The sequence below is a fragment of the Rhinoraja longicauda genome, chromosome 12 (assembly GCF_053455715.1).
Source record: "Rhinoraja longicauda isolate Sanriku21f chromosome 12, sRhiLon1.1, whole genome shotgun sequence".
In the NCBI taxonomy this organism is placed as follows: domain Eukaryota; kingdom Metazoa; phylum Chordata; class Chondrichthyes; order Rajiformes; family Arhynchobatidae; genus Rhinoraja; species Rhinoraja longicauda.
In genome coordinates, this window is record NC_135964.1 from 4,958,487 (window position 1) to 4,974,586 (window position 16,100).

Below are 16,100 nucleotides of genomic sequence, written 5' to 3' on the forward strand. Positions count from 1 at the left end.
GGAGTTGTCTACCAAAGGGAAGTGCTTCAAAGAGTTTGTGGCCAGGGTGAGAGGGGTCAGAGATGATCTTGCCCGCTCACATCTTGGCCCTTGCAGTGTAGAGTTCATCAATGGGGGGACGGTTGCAGCCAACAACCTTCTCAGCTGATCAAATCCATTCTCACCCGTTGTAATCAAGAATTTGTCTATGCCTCCACAGCCCTCTGTGGCAATGTGTAGTCTCTTTAACGTAACCGTAACGTTGTATTCTTAATGTTTCAATGTTTTATGCTTTATTGTTAATTGTTTACTATATGTTCGTGTTGTTGGCGGAGCACCAAGGCACATTCCTTGTTGGTGTACATTCTTAGCCAATAAACTTATTAATTCATTCATTCATTCGTGTCAAGGGTTATGGGGAGAAGGCAGGAAAATGGAATTAGGAGGCAGTGATCAGCTATGAGTTAATCCAGCATTTTGTGTCTACCTTCGATTTAAACCAGCATCTGCAGTTCTTTCTTACACATATTGCTTGCCTGGTGTTGTCCTGTCCCTCCAGGCAGCATCTCTGGAGAGAAAGAATGGGTGATGTTTCGGGTCGAGACCCTTCTTCAGACTCAGGCGGATACCAGTGAGGGTAGCTTTTGAAAGGCAGATGGTTGGACAAAAGCCAGAGGTGAAAGACAGATATGAGAAAAAGGATTGAAGAGTTGCAAATTGTGAAGCAAGAGCAAGGAATGTAGGAGGAAAGAGAGGGGGATCCATGTTCTCCAGAAATGCTGCCTGACCCGCTGAGTTACTCCAACACGTTGTGTCGTCTTTCTTTGGAAACCCATATCTATAGTTTCTTATTTCTACGTTATCCTGGAATTGTTATCTTCAGGGATGCAGACTGGGTTGAAACTAGGGAGGAAACACATTTAACGAAGTAAATGATTCGTTGCTAAGTATATTCATTAAAAAAGTGTTCTGTGTAAAACTGTCTTGTTTTTATGGTTACACTCGTAGGTTCAATAAATGTGACCTGAACCATGTTGTTTCCTCAATGCAAAATGGGCATAAAGATAATGGAACTCAGTGAGTGAGTCAATGGAGGTTCCACTGGTTTCAAAGAATGTCTACATGAGATTTTTACAAAGGCAATGCAACAAAAATAGAATGATTATATCTATATACTATTCACAAAATGCTGGAGTAACTCAGCAGGTCAGGGAGCTTGCTTTGTACCAGCATCTGCAGTTATTTTCTTATAATATCTATATAAACTCTTGTTTGTTATCTTGTTTGTGACTGAACTTCAGCCAAAACGGTACACGATAGCACGACAATTTTAGGCCCACCTTACTCACCATTGTCACTTTAGTGATAATGCAAGTAGTTTTATTGAAATCGGTGTTATATTTTTAAAGTTATTCACATTTTAAAGTTTAAAAGGAGGGGAGTGGAAGGAGAGAAGGGAGAGGGGAGGGTTGAGGAGAGAGGGAAGGGAGGGGAGGACAGGGTGCTGCACCAATGCAGGAGAGTTTGGGCCCAACAGGTCCACTTTGTCTAGTATTCATTAATATTATATTAGCAACTAGCAAAATAATGAAATCAATTCTAAGTAATGATCTGAAAAATTACGTGTGTAAAGATAACAGTTTAAGTGGTAATCAGCATCATTTTAGTAAAGCGCATCACATTTGAAGAATCATGATGTTATTTTACAGCAGAAACATGGTGTACCAATCATTGTTCGAAGGAATCAATAAGGAGAAGCGCCATTGATCTTTTGGAGAACTGATATTGGGCTGTGGTGCTGCGCTGGGAGCAGTACTTCTGAGTACAGTTGTCCTTTTTCTTAGAAACTTGAGTATACTGGGGAAAGTTTCCCACAGCTCTTCTCTTGCTCCCCCTCCCCCCAGTCACAACAGGGACAAACTCCTCCTAGTCTTCACCTTTCACCCCATCAGCCATCGCATACATCAGTTAATCCTCCAACATTTTTGCCACCTCCAACGGGATCCCACCACTATTCACATCTTCCAATCTCCACCCCTTTCTGCTTTCCGCAGAGACCGTTCCCTCTGCAACTCCCTGGCTAACTCATCCCTTCCCACCCAAACCACCCCCTTCCCAGATACCTTCCCCTGCAACACCTGTCCCTATAGCTCTTCCATTAACTCTGTCCAGGGACCCCAACGGTCTCTGGGGGGAGGGCGGAGTACCTCAGCGGGACAGGCAGCATCTCTGGAGAGAAGGAAAGGAGAACATTTCGGGTTGAGACCCCTTGGGTCTGAAGAAGGGTCTCAACTCGAATCGTCACCCATTCCTTTTCTCCAGAGATGCTGCCTGTCCCGCTGAGTTACTGCAGCATTTTGTGTCTATCTTCGGTGTAAAACAACATCTGCAGTTCCTTCCTACACTGGTTCCTAATTGTCTGCCTTCTCCAATCCTACCATTATTGTCTGTTATTTCTATGACCAATGATAATTTAAATTCCAGTACTAAGTCTGTCACTATCACTCCACATATCTCTGTCCGTTATTCCCACCACACAGTACCACCGCCTGTCATTACACACGGTGAGACAGGCAGCGCCCGTTGCATTGCCTGCAGCCAGGGTGAGGCAGCGCCTGTGCATTGCGTGCAGTCAGGTGAGGCATTGCCTGCAGCCAGGGTGAGGCATTGCGTACAGCCAGGGTGAGGCATTGCGTACGGCCAGGGTGAGACAGCACTTGTTGCATTGCCTGCAGCCAGGGTGAGGGTTTCCCCCAGGCGGCGCTGCGGCGCGGGCGCGGGGAACCCGGTTGCCACAGCGACGGCACGGCGCGCCGCTCGTCATTCGCGACGTATATTGCGTGTGGGTTTCCCCGGCAACGGTCGCCATCTACAGTAACTCCGAGCGGACAAAGTTAGGGGGCGGGGGTCGGGGGTGCGAACCGTCTCAGACGCGCGTTTCGAAAATACTTGGCATTGGTATTCCTTTTGTTGCGGCTTGTGGAAGAGAGTGCGGAAACCCGGCGGTGCAGTGATGAGCGAGGTAACCGCACATGGCCCTGCGTGGCCCGGCCCGGCCCGGCGCCACAAGACCAAGGCATCAGCCCCGGCTCCTCTCCACTCGGACACTGGCCGAGAAACACAGCTCACACGGTCCCGAACATCATCATCACCTGAACACCTCCCTCCACAGATGCTGCCCGGCCCGCTGTATCCCCCCAGCAGTCTCTGCATGTGTGCTTTATACTGGAAACACCCAGCAGGTCGGGCAGCAGCTGTGGAGAGGGAGAGAGAGAGAGAGAGGGTTAAGGTCGATGGCCTGGCACCAAACCTCTCTGGGGTGTCATTACTTTTATAGTGGGAAGATCTGCTTGTGGATCAGTAGCACCACCAACCTGGTGGGCGGTAACTTAGGACTTAGAGCTGCAGTACAGACATGGGTATTCCTGTTTCACCCTATAAATCCTCAATAAATCCATACCTGCTGAACTGGCCTTGAGGTCTGTAGGCAGCAGGTGGATGCTTCCCATTTTCCATTTGCACTACAGCAATGCCAGGGACAGCATACAGAGTTGTCTGCCGAATCCTCCCCTTTACTCCCTCCATTCCTTTCCTTAAAAATTCTATGTCTCAGGAGACTGAGTAGCCAGTCCTGCCTGTCATTCAACCATGTTGCATTGATGAGTATATCGTAATCCTCCAGTTAATTAAAACATTGAGTCAATTCACTTTACTAAGGTAGTGCTTGCATTCAAATAAATGCAACTTTGCTTTGTATTCACTTGATGTTCACTCAGCCGCTTGTTTTACCAACTGGACTTACTATTTCTCCTCTGGGTCATCGTACCTCTCTGTCTGTTTAATATCCCTGAGATCCTTCCCTGCCAACCCAGTTAAACCTTCCCCAACAGCACTAGCAAATCTCCCAGCAAGGGTGTTGGTTCCATTCTGGTTAAGGTGCCTCTACAGATCCAATCCTCACCTGAAATGATCCCATTGATCTTGGAACCTAAAGCCTATCCTCCTGAACCATCCGTTCAGCCAGGCATTCGTCTAACCTATCCTCTATTCCCATACTCATTAGCTAGTGACAACAGAAGCAATTCAGAGATCTCACCTTTGAGGTCCTGATCCTTAAATGGCTACAAAGGTCCACAAACTCATGTTCCAGGACCTCAGCCTGCTCTATTACCTGTGTCATTTGTACCTACATGTCCATAACCTCTGACTGTCCACCCTTTACTTTCAGACTGTGCTGTAGTCAGTGCAAGACAATCTCGACCCTAGCACCAGAGAGGCGAGATACCAACCTTCAAAAAGGTTTCTGACCCCTTTAATATAGAATGTCCTACCACCATCACACACCCAGTCCTGCTCCACTCTTTCTGTGCAGCATCACTCTACCTGGTGCAACAGACTGGGTTCTTGCTGGTGTTCTCCCCAGGATGGTCATTACCTCCAACCGTATCCAACATGGTCTACTTGTTAGAGAGGAGTGTGTCCACAGGGAATTCCTGCACTACCCCAATGCCCTGACTGCCCTTCCTGCTGATCATCCAGCTCCCCCCATCCCACCCCTCTGCCTGTACCTGTGGAGTGATTTACTCACTTAACAAGCTGTCTCTGCATCTGGATTCCTCCACAGCAAGTCCACCTGCAGATGCTATCACATCATGTGACTTTCCTGTAGGTCTTGTCATCAGGGACATTAGAAATGTTTCTTGTATAAAATGCTATAATCGCACATCTATTAACTATATCACATTACAGAATGATGACCAGAACCCTACCGAAAGGGAAATTGATGGATCCGCAATCAATCCTGTTGATGAATCAGAATATCTCCCTCCTGTCCCAGAAATGGAGTTGGCAGCAGAACCAGTGGCAGGGAATTCAGCGGAAGTAGATACAGAACCAGTGGCAGAACCTGCTGGCGAACCAGAGCCTGCGGCGGAAGAAGAGCCTGCAGGTGATGAGCCTGTAGCTGAAGAAGAACCTACAGCCGAAGAAGAGCCTGCAGCTGAAGAAGAACCTGCAGCTGAAGAAGAACCTGCAGCTGAAGAAGAACCTGCAGCTGAAGAAGAACCTGCAGCTGAAGAAGAACCTGCAGCTGAAGAACCTGCAGCTGAAGAAGAACCTGCAGCTGAAGAAGAACCTGCAGCTGAAGAACCTGCAGCTGAAGAACCTGCAGCTGAAGAAGAACCTGCAGCTGAAGAAGAACCTGCAGCTGAAGAAGAGCCTGCAGCTGAAGAAGAGCCTGCAGCTGAAGAGCCTGCAGCTGAAGAACCTGCAGCTGAGCAAGAGCCTGCAGCCGAACCAGAGCCTGCAGCTGAAGAACCTGCAGTTGAACCAGAAGATGCAACTGAACCAGAACCTGCAGCCGAACCAGAACCTGCAGCCGAACCAGAACCTGCAGCCGAACCAGAACCTGCAGCCGAACCAGAACCTGCAGCCGAACCAGAACCTGCAGCCGAACCAGAACCTGCAGCCGAACCAGAACCTGCAGCCGAACCAGAAACTGCAGCCGAACCAGAACCTGCAGCCGAACCAGAACCTGCAGCTGAACCTGTGGCAGAGACTGTGGCTGAACCAGGGACAGAAACTGCAGGAGAACTGGTGACAGAGACTGAATCTGAGCGAGAGGGACAAGTCATTGATGCATCTAAGACTGAACTAGTAGGTGAATCTGAAACATCTGAACCTGCAGCTGGCAGTATTGATCAAACTCCAGCTGCAGCCGAGATTGTAGTTTCAGCTGTGACAGAGGCGCCTGCAGACCTTGAAGAAAAAGGTGCAACCTGTTTTGAAGATCCATATAAGCGATCTGTGCTGTACATGGAGAAACACAATATTCTACAGATATTTCAGGTTGGTAGGCACTTCAAAGGTTAATCTAATCCTTCTCATTATCAGGATCTTAAAATGACTGCAGGGAAAGATTTCCTTTTGTTGGTGCCAGGTTAATAGTGCATGGTTCTCAGGGAGTAGTGCATTAGTGTATTATAAATTGCTGGGTGAAGTTCTCCATCGTTACGTGCTTTCTCTGCCACAATACATATACAGGCTTAGTTAGGTGTGTAAATATACTGCTGCCACCAGGGTATAGCCTCTTCACTTGGTCTCTGCTGAGCTGGTTGAAGTCAGCCAGGGATGCAGGTGGAATCCTTCCAACTGCCATCGTTGTCCCTGAAGGAAGAAGGAAAGAGATCAGTGGGTGTTCCCACACCAAATTGTCCTCTGTTGACTTCTGTAAACAACATAGCTGTGGGGACACAAGGAATTGCAGATGCAGTAATGTTGAGCAAAAACACAAAGTGCTGGAGCAACTCAGCGAGTCAGGCCGCATCTGTGGGGGATAACTGTGAAGGGATAAGGCAGCGATTATCCCCATTGTTGCAGAAAGGGAAGTGACCTAGTGGGACATTGTTCAGGGTCACCAACCATCAGCCAACATAATTAGAAGAGGAAAAAGCAGGAATAAAAATCTGAGAATAGCTGAATGATATAACACCCAGGGAGTGATTTGGCCCATGGCACATGTGCAGTTAATCTCGTCTCTTTCCCATGCCCATTTTTTCAAGTGTTTTGATTGGAAATTATTAATCTCGTTCACTACCCTTTCATGAGGATGATCACAACAGGTCATTGCAAAATGCAACGGTTCCTGATTGTCTCCTCTGCTAGTTTTTGCCTAAAACCATAATCAAGAAGGTCATATACGAACCTACCTCTAGATCATATGTGATCAATTATGTAGCAATGGTGCAAATTAATTAAGTTTTTCAGTCTGAAGCACAGACTTTGTCCTATCTGTGTTGTAGAAACATAGAAAATAAGTGCAGGAGGAGGCCATTTGGCCCTTCGAACCAGCACCGCCATTCATTGTGATCATGGCTGATCATCCACAATCAGTAACCCGTGCCTGCCTTCTCCCCAATTCCGCTAGCCCCTGGAGCTCTATCTAACTCTCTTTTAAATTCATCCAGTGAATTGGCCTCCACTGCCTTCTGTAGCAGAGAATTCCACAAATTCACAACTCTGGGTGAACAACATTTTTCCTGCATCTAGCTTGTCCAGTGCTTTTATAATTTTATACATTTCTATAAGATCCCCTCTCATCCTTATAAATTCCAGTGAATACAAGCCCAGTCTTTCCAATCTTTCCTCATATGACAGTCTCGCTATCCCGAGGATTAACCTCGTGAACCTACGCTGCACAGCTTCAATAACAAGGATATCCCCCAAATTAGGAGACAAAACTGCACACTATGCTCCAGATGTGGACTCACCAGGGCCCTGTACAAATGCAGAAGGATGTCTTTGCTCCTGTACTCAAATCCTCTTGTTATGAAGGCCAACATGCCATTAGCTTTCTTCACTGCCTACTGTACCTGCATGTTTACTTTCAGTGACTGGTGTACAAGGACACACAGGTCTCGTTGCATTTCCCTTTTTCCTAAACTGACACCATTGAGATAATAATTTGCCTCCTTGTTCTTGCCGCCAAAGTGGATAACCTCACATTTATCTACATTATACTCCATCTGCCATGCATCTGCCCACTCACTCAACCTGTCCAAGTAACCCTGCAACCTCCTAGCATCCTCTTCGCAGTTCACACTGCCACCTAGTTTTGTGTCATATGCAAATTTGCTAGTTTTACTTTTAATTCCATCAACTAAATCATTAATATATATTGTAAATAGTTGTGGCCCCATTGCAGCCCTCCATTCGCCACTGCCTGCTATTCTAACAGGGATCCGTTTATTCCTACTCTTTGTTTCCTGTCTGCCAATCAATTCTCTATCCATGTTAATACCCTACCCCGATACCATGTGCTCTAATTTTGCCCACTAATCTCCTGTGGGGGACCTTATCAAAGGCTTTCTGAAAGTCCAGATACATTACATCCACTGGCTCTTTCCAGAATATTAGTCAAGCAGGATTTACTCTTCATAAATCCATGCTGACTTGGACCAATCCTTTTACTGCTATCCAAATGCACCATTATTACTTCTTTAATAATTGACTCCAGCATCTTCCCCACCACAGATGTTAGGATAATTGGTCTATAATTCCCCGTTTTCTCTCTCTCGCTCCTTTCTTGAAAAGTGGGATAACATTAGCTACCCACCAATCCACAGGAACTGATCCTGAATCTGTAGAACATTGGAAAAATATTAACCAATGTGTCCATGATTTCTAGAGTCACTTCCTTGCAGACCATCAGGCCCTGGTGATTTATCAGCCCTCAGTCCCAACAGTCTACCCAATACTGTTTCTCGCCTAATGCAAATTTCTTTCAGTTCCTCTGTCTCCCTAGATCCTCTGTCCTCTAGTACATCTGGGAGATTGTTTGTGTCTTCCTTAGTGATCCAAACTACCTGTTCAACTCTTCTGCCATTTCCTTGTTCCCCATAATAATTTCACCTGTTTCTGCCTTCAAGGGACCCACATTTGACTTTACTAATCTTTTTCTCTTAACATGCCTAAAGACGCTTTTACTGTCCTTTATATTCTTGGCCAGCTTCGCTTCGTACCTCATCTTTTCAGCCCGTATTGCCCTTTTTGCTATTTTCTGTTGTCCTTTGAAAGTTGCCCAATCCCCTGGCTTCACGCTACTCTTTGCTATCTTATACATCTTTTCTTTTAGTTTTATTCCATCTCTAACTTCCCTTGTCAGCCACGGTTGCCTCTTACTCCCCTGAGAATCCTTCTTCCTCTTTGGAATGAAATGATCCTGCATCTTCTGGATTATGCCCAGAAATTCCTGCCATTGCTGTTCCACCATCATTCCTGCCAGGATCCTTTTCCAGTCGACCTTGGCCAGCTCCTCTCTCATGCCTTCATAGTCCCCTTTGTTCAACTTCAACACTGACACTTCTGATTTAACCTTCTCCCTCTCAAATTGCAGATTAAAACTTATGTTATGTCACTACCTCCAAGCGGTTCCTTTACCTTGAATACCTTATTAAATCTGGTTCATTGGACAACACTAAATCCAGAATTGCCTTCTCTCTGGTTGGCTCCAGTACAAGCTGTTCTAAGAATCCATCTCCGATGCACTCTACAAACTCCCTTTCTTGGGGTCCAGAACCAACCTGATTTTCTCAGTCTACCTGCATCTTGAAATCTCTCATAACCACAGTGGCATTACCTTTGTAACATGCAAATTTTAACTCCTGCTGCAACTTGCATCCTATATCCAGGCAACTATTTGAGGACCTGTAGACAGGGCCATTTTTACAGCATTATGGGCCCCCGGGCAAAGCAGTGTACTGGGGCCCCTACCGTTACTCTCCCCCACCCCCCTTTCCCTACCAGCCCCCCCCCCCCCCCCCCCCCGTCGTGCCGGCGAAAAGCACTTACCGAAAAGCACTTAGCGATGGAATTAGGGTGCTACATTGTTGCGAAAAGCACTTAGATTGCTGTGAGAAGCACTTAGTGACCGAAAATGTTGCGAAAAAAGCACTTATTGAACCTACATTTTTAAAGTAGTATTTATTTATTGCAAGTCACTTAACATACACAGATCAGCATGGGGCCCCTATGCTCGTGGGCCCCCGGGCAAGTGCCCATCAGGCCCATGCGTTAAAACGGCCCTGCCTGTAGATAACTCCCATTAGTGTCTTCTTACCTTTAGAATTCCTCAATTCTATCCACAGCGACTGTACATTATCAGTCCCTATGTCACCCCTCACAAGGGACTGAATTTCATCCCTCACCAACAGAGCTACCCCACCTCCTCTGCCCACCTGCCTGTCCTTTCTATAGGACGTATAACCCTGAATATTCAGTTCCCAGTCCCGATCCTCCTGCAGCCATGTCTCTGTAATCCCCACAATGTCATATCTACCAATCTCTACCTGAGCCTTAAGCTCATCCACTTTACTTCTTATACTTTACGCATTCATATATAATACTTTTAAACCATTACTCACCTTTCACATTGATTCCTATTTCACTTGGCCATACTCTCCTATCCCTTTGTGAGCTTTCTGTCCCGTTAATGCAGGTGTCTTTCTTAGCGTTTCCTATACTCTCTTTACCTTTAACTCCACCCTTGTATTTCCAATTTGTCTCCCCCCCCTCCCCACTATTTAGTTTAAACCCACCCGTGTAGCAGTGGCAATCCTGCCTGCCAGAATGCTGTTCCTCCACCTGTTAAGGTGCAATCCGTCCCTTTTGTACAATTCACCCTTGCCCCAAAGCAGATTCCAAAGTCTCAGAATCTAAATCCCTGCCCCCTGCACCAGATCCTCAGCCACACATTCACATCCCCTATCTCCCTGTTCCTGCCCTCACCAGCACGAGGAACTGGAAGCAAACCGGAGATAACCACCCTGGAGGTCCTGCTTTTCAACCTGCTTCCGAGCTCTCTAAAGGCATGCTGCAGAATCTTTTTCCTCTTCTTCCCGACGTCGTTTGTGCCAACATGCACTACCACTTCTGGCTGCTCACCTTCACCCTTGAGGATGCCCTGCAATCGGTCCGTGACGTCCTGGATCCTGGCACCAGGGAGGCACCACACCATCCTTGAATCCCACCTGTTGCCGCAGAAACCCCTGTATGTACCTCTCACGATGGAGTCCCCTACTACCACGGCTCTGCCTGACATCTGTCTCTTTGGCTTTGCTTCAGCGCCACGTTTTGACTCTCAGACCTGTCGGCCGCTCAGACTGGCTGTGTCTTCTGTCCCGACAACTTGCAAGAGGGTGAACCTGTTTTCAAGAGGTCTCCTGTACTCCAAGCTTCCTTCCCTTCCTCATTGTCACCCACCTTCTCTCTTCCGATATCTTCGGTGTAACGATCTCGTTGTAGGTCCTGACCAGGAAACTCTCGTTTTCCCGGATAATCCTGAGGTCATCCAGTTGCCTCTCCAGTGCCCAAACACGGTCCTTCAGGAGCTGAACCTGGACACACTTTCCACAGTTGTAGCAGCCAGAGGCACCAGCAGTGTCCCTGACTTCCCACATCCTGCAAGTATTACACTGAATCAGCTTACCTGTCATTTCTTCACTGCGTCTCACCCTCTCCAACTTTTGGCGTAGTCTCCTCCCTCAGCCTCCTCACCGAAGACTCTTGAGCCAAAGACACGCATCTTTCTCACAAGGCACTTCCCTCGACAAGGCCGCTCCCCTTCTCAGCCAATCCCCCCACTCACTCCTTCACCTGCTGCTCCTCCTCTGTTGACCTTGAAGGCATGTAATATATAATTTTTCATAGCTTGGCTTGTAATGACCATAGCAATGGAATACCCTTGATTTGTTTCCCTGTTCACCCTTTATAAAGGCCAGTCATAAATCACACTTAAATACTTTATCTTTAGCACATTATGTTGCATTACCGTGTTTTGCAGCACAGATAATGGATACTAATGGATACTAATTGGATGAGGTGGGAAGAAAACACATATCACTGGAATCTCCCATATATTCTATGGGAATTTGCAATAGTTTAGTGGGTTTTGTTTAGTATTGTGTGGTAAACTAAATGAATTGCTTATCAAATGTTCTGGCCTTGAAAAGCTCATTTTATAAGTGCGGATTGTAGTTCCCTGAGATAATTGTTTTAAAGATCTGAACTTTATCAGAACTTGTCTGAAAAGTATAAAAACATTTATTTCATTTAAAAAATATATTTTGATATGTCATCATTCATCTTTATCTCATCAATATGTTTAAATTTGTAAAATATATAACACATTAGTCAAAAATTATGCTTTTTATTTATTGGTTTGCTTTTTTTTGAAATTTAACCGCACCCTTACATTGAAAAAGTATATCAGTGTGAAGATGAATGGCCCTTGATCTATGCAGGTCCTGTAATACATTCATTCACCTGGGGCAATATTGGCTACTCTTATGGTTTTGATTGGAAGAAATACTGGTGTGTTTAGATTGTAGTGATTGCACTAACAGAACAAGGCCAGCTGATGCAAAGTCAAATCCTGCAAAGTTACATCCCTCAAAGTCGGTTTAGACAATAGGTGCAGGAAGAGGCCATTCGGCCCTTCGAGCCAGCACCGCCATTCAATGTGATCATGGCTGATCATTCACAATACCCTGACTCCGCTAGTAGTTTGTCTAGAAATGTCTCTATTGGTATTAAAACAATATTGTATGTCATCCTCATGGTGCTTTACAAAGTACCACAAATAATACAATCTTTAGTTGTAAGGTTAGATGAAGCAAAACTTGTGGTGAATCATGAAAATAGTAGAAATGGAGTATGGACGAGCTGTAGAATGGGTGACAAGTGAGACATTTTGCTGGAGGAATGAGAAAAAGTAATACAAACCAGAAGGTACACTTCTAAAAAGGATACCAGAACATTGAGATCTAAGGTTATATGACCAAATTGATATATCATTATTAAACCGACATAGACAGGCTGCGTCTCTACAGGATTTGGCTTTGTTTCAGCTGACTTCTTTCCAATAATGTGCAGCAGCTTGAGAAAGTGCTTGAGAAAGCACATTGGATTGCGGCTTTTATAAATAGATACCGTGAGTGTAAGAGCAAGGTTGGCACGATGCACCTTTATAAAATGCTCATTCAACCACCACAGTATTGTGTTTGGTTTTATAGACAATAGACAATAGCTGCAGGAGTAGGCCATTCGGCCCTTCGAGCCAGCACCGCCATTCAATGTGATCATGGCTGATCATTCTCAATCAGTACCCCGTTCCTGCCTTCTCCCCATACCCCCTAACTCCGCTATCCTTAAGAGCTCTATCTAGCTCTCTCTTGAATGCATTCAGAGAATTGGCCTCCACTGCCTTCTGAGGCAGAGAATTCCACAGATTTATAACTTTCTGACTGAAAAAGTTTTTCCTCACTCCGTTCTAAATGGCCTAGCCCTTATTCTTAAACTGTGGCCCCTGGTTCTGGACTCCCCCAACATTGGGAACATGTTTCCTGCCTCTAACGTGTCCAACCCCTTAATAATCTTATACGTTTCGATAAGATCCCCTCTCATCCTTCTAAATTCCAGTGTATACAAGCCTAGTCACTCCAGTCTTTCAACATATGACGACATTCCGGGAATTAACCTTGTAAACCTATGCTGCACGCCCTCAATAGCAAGAATGTCCTTCCTCAAATTTGGAGACCAAAACTGCACACAGTACTCCAGGTGCGGTCTCACTAGGGCCCTGTACAACGGTAGAAGGACCTCTTTGCTCCTATACTGAACTCCTCTTGTTATGAAGGCCAACATTCCATTGGTGCTATCTTTTTGGAAATGTGTAAAGGTTTTGGGATGAGAGAAGCCAGGATTGTTCTCTTGGAACAGGGAAGGTAACAAGGAAATTGCAAGAATGATTTAAAATAATGAGGGGCATCGGCACGAGTAGATGGAGATAATGCTTGCTGTTGCTGCATTGGTCACAATCCAAAGGTAAAGAGTGAAGATGATTGACAAAAGAGCCAAAAGTAACGTGTGGAAAAGTTCTAACGTTATCAGGGGTAAAAATGGAGGCAGATTTAATAGTGGTGTTTAGAAAGGAGCCAGATGTGTATTGGAAAGGCAAAAATCTGCAGGAGTCGGCCTAGCTGGATGGTTCTTACACAGAATCAGTTCAGAGGCAACTGGACAAGTCGCCTACTGTGCTGGGACTATTCTACAATTCCATTTCTCTTGTCAGATTTCCCCATGTTAAGCACTACTCTACTGATTTATTGTTAGTTCACACTGCGGCTGGCACTTAGCCCAGCAACTGCAACGTCAGTAAGAAGCTCGAAAAGGGATCCAAATTCAAAATAAGCTTCATTCTTCCAGCTACTGGAGAATTCCACTGGGCTGAAGAATGGATGCTGGAATGCTGAGAGAGTGATTCCAATGAGTCTGAGGGGTTTGGAAGATCCGGAGACATCGAGTGAAAGTGAATGAAGAAACTGTAAAAAGTAATGCGGAAAACCTTTAACATTGCCAGGGGTAGTAATGGGGGCAGTTTTAACAGAAGTGTTTAAAACGGGAAGGGGATATGTATTTGAAAGGAAGAAATTTGCTGGACTCTGGGGAAAGATTAGGGGGAGCAGGCTTGAGATGCCAGTAAAATAAATACCTGTAGAAGGCATTATCTTTATGTAAAGAGGTTGGAGATTGCAGGGGAAATACTGTATGGGTGCAGGCCATGAATGTATGCAATTTTGGTAAGCCTTTAACAGCACAGCAGCAAGTGCCTATGTCTGCTGAACCTACCCCTGTGGGATGTAGAACAAAATAAAGAGTTACTCCAGCATTTTGTGTCTACCTTCGATTTAAACCAGCATCTGCAGTTCTTTCCTACACAAAATAATCAGTATTCTCTCCATTGCGTGAAACTTCTCTGTCCCTCTTCTTGACATCAAACTGAGATATGATGGAAATTACTGTGGCGACAGCAATCTGGAATGGGAAATCTCAGTAAGTGCAGAGTGACCATGAGCAAAGCAGTCCAGGCAGACATGTGAACCTAGTTGAGGTTATAGACAATAGACAATAGGTGCAGAAGGAGGCCATTCGGCCCTTCGAGCCACCACCGCCATTCAATGTGATCATGGCTGATCATTCTCAATCAGTACCCCGTTCCTGCCTTCTCCCCATACCCCCTGACTCCGCTATCCTTAAGAGCTCTATCTAGCTCTCTCTTGAATGCATTCAGAGAATTGGCCTCCACTGCCTTCTGAGGCAGAGAATTCCACAGATTCACAACTCTCCGACTGAAAAAGGTTTTCCTCATCTCAGTTCTAATTGGCCTACCCCTTATTCTTAAACTATGGCCCTTGTTCTGGACTCCCCCAACATTGGGAACATGTTTCCTGCCTCTAACGTGTCCAACCCCTTAATAATCTTATATGTTTCGATAAGATCTCCTCTCATCCTTCTAAATTCCAGTGTATACAAGCCTAGTCGCTCCAGTCTTTCAACATATGACAGTCCCCCCATTCCGGGAATTAACCTAGTAAACCGCTGCACTCCCTCAATAGCAAGAATATCCTTCCTCAAATTTGGAGACCAAAACTGCACACAGTACTCCAGGTGCGGCCTCACTAGGGCCCTATACAACTGCAGAAGGACCTCTTTGCTCCTATACTCAACTCCTCTTGTTATGAAGGCCAACATTCCATTGGCTTTCTTCACTGCCTGCTGTACCTGCATGCTTCCTTTCAGGTTGCATGCAGTCACAGATCTCAAATAAGTGCAATTTAATTTTTGACCCTATAAATAGCACCATTTCAGGAGAAATAGAGTTCATGACACTTAGTGAATTTGCTAAGTAAATAATTTTATTAATTAAAAAATTAAAATCGTTGAAAACGTTAGTGACGTGATGGTGCTGGTTTCCGATGGGCATGGTGACAGATGCCCCACACATCTCTGTAGGAAAATAACTGCAGATGCTGGTACAAATTGAAGGTATCACAAAATGCTGGAGTAACTCAGCGGGTCAGGCAGCACCTCAGGAGAGAAGGAATGGGTGACGTTTCGGGTCGAGACCCTTCTTCAGACTGATGCCAGGGAGGGGCCAGGACAAAGACAGGATATAGTTGGAGACAGAAAGACAGTAGGAGAACTGGGAAGGGGGAGGGGAAAGAGAGGAACAGAGGAGCTATCTGATGTTAGAGAAATCAATGTTCATACCGCTGGGGTGTAAGCTGCCCAAGCGAAATATAAGATGCTGTTCCTCCAATTTGCAGTGGGCCTCACTATGACACTGGAGGAGGCCCATGACAGAAAGGTCAGACTGGGAGTGGGAGGGGGAGTTGAAGTGCTGAACCACCGGGAGATCAGATCAATCCTCCACACAGCTGGCAAGCTCCTCTTTTGTCTCTACATATGCGTCTTCCATCACCGTCTTCAGCATGGTCTTGTTTGGTCATCCCGGGTTCCGTCTTCCATGGGTGGGTTCCCACAACACAACCTTGTTTGCTGGTGTTTCTGGATGGCAGTGCAATGACCAGCGAGCCTCATCCTTCTCCACCTGATCTTCTCGGTCAGAGGTGGAATCTCCCCGTAGAGCTGGGCGTTGGTGGTGTGGTCCCTCCGACTGACATTTTGAACTTTTCTGAGCATTCGGGTGTAGATACCGTCGAGAGACTTGGACAGTGCTCGAGTGAGAGTCCATGCCTCACACCCGTACAATAATATTGTCTCTA

The 16,100-nt window shown here is 45.8% G+C and overlaps 1 protein-coding gene across 3 annotated transcripts in view; it reads left to right on the top strand.

Moving 5' to 3' along the window:
* LOC144598669 (uncharacterized) overlaps nucleotides 1-16,100 on the top strand; it is a 28,304-nt gene that overhangs the window by 2,654 nt on the left and 9,550 nt on the right. For 2 of the 3 annotated variants that reach the window (XM_078408916.1, XM_078408917.1), the window contains exons 1-2: nucleotides 2,873-3,001; nucleotides 4,729-5,826. In XM_078408916.1, coding sequence (XP_078265042.1) covers nucleotides 2,993-3,001; nucleotides 4,729-5,826 — 1,107 coding nt within the window. In that variant the 5' untranslated portion in view covers nucleotides 2,873-2,992. Of the gene's footprint in view, nucleotides 1-2,872; nucleotides 3,002-4,728; nucleotides 5,827-16,100 lie in introns of those variants that run through there. The other variant, XM_078408918.1, reaches the window with a different exon arrangement.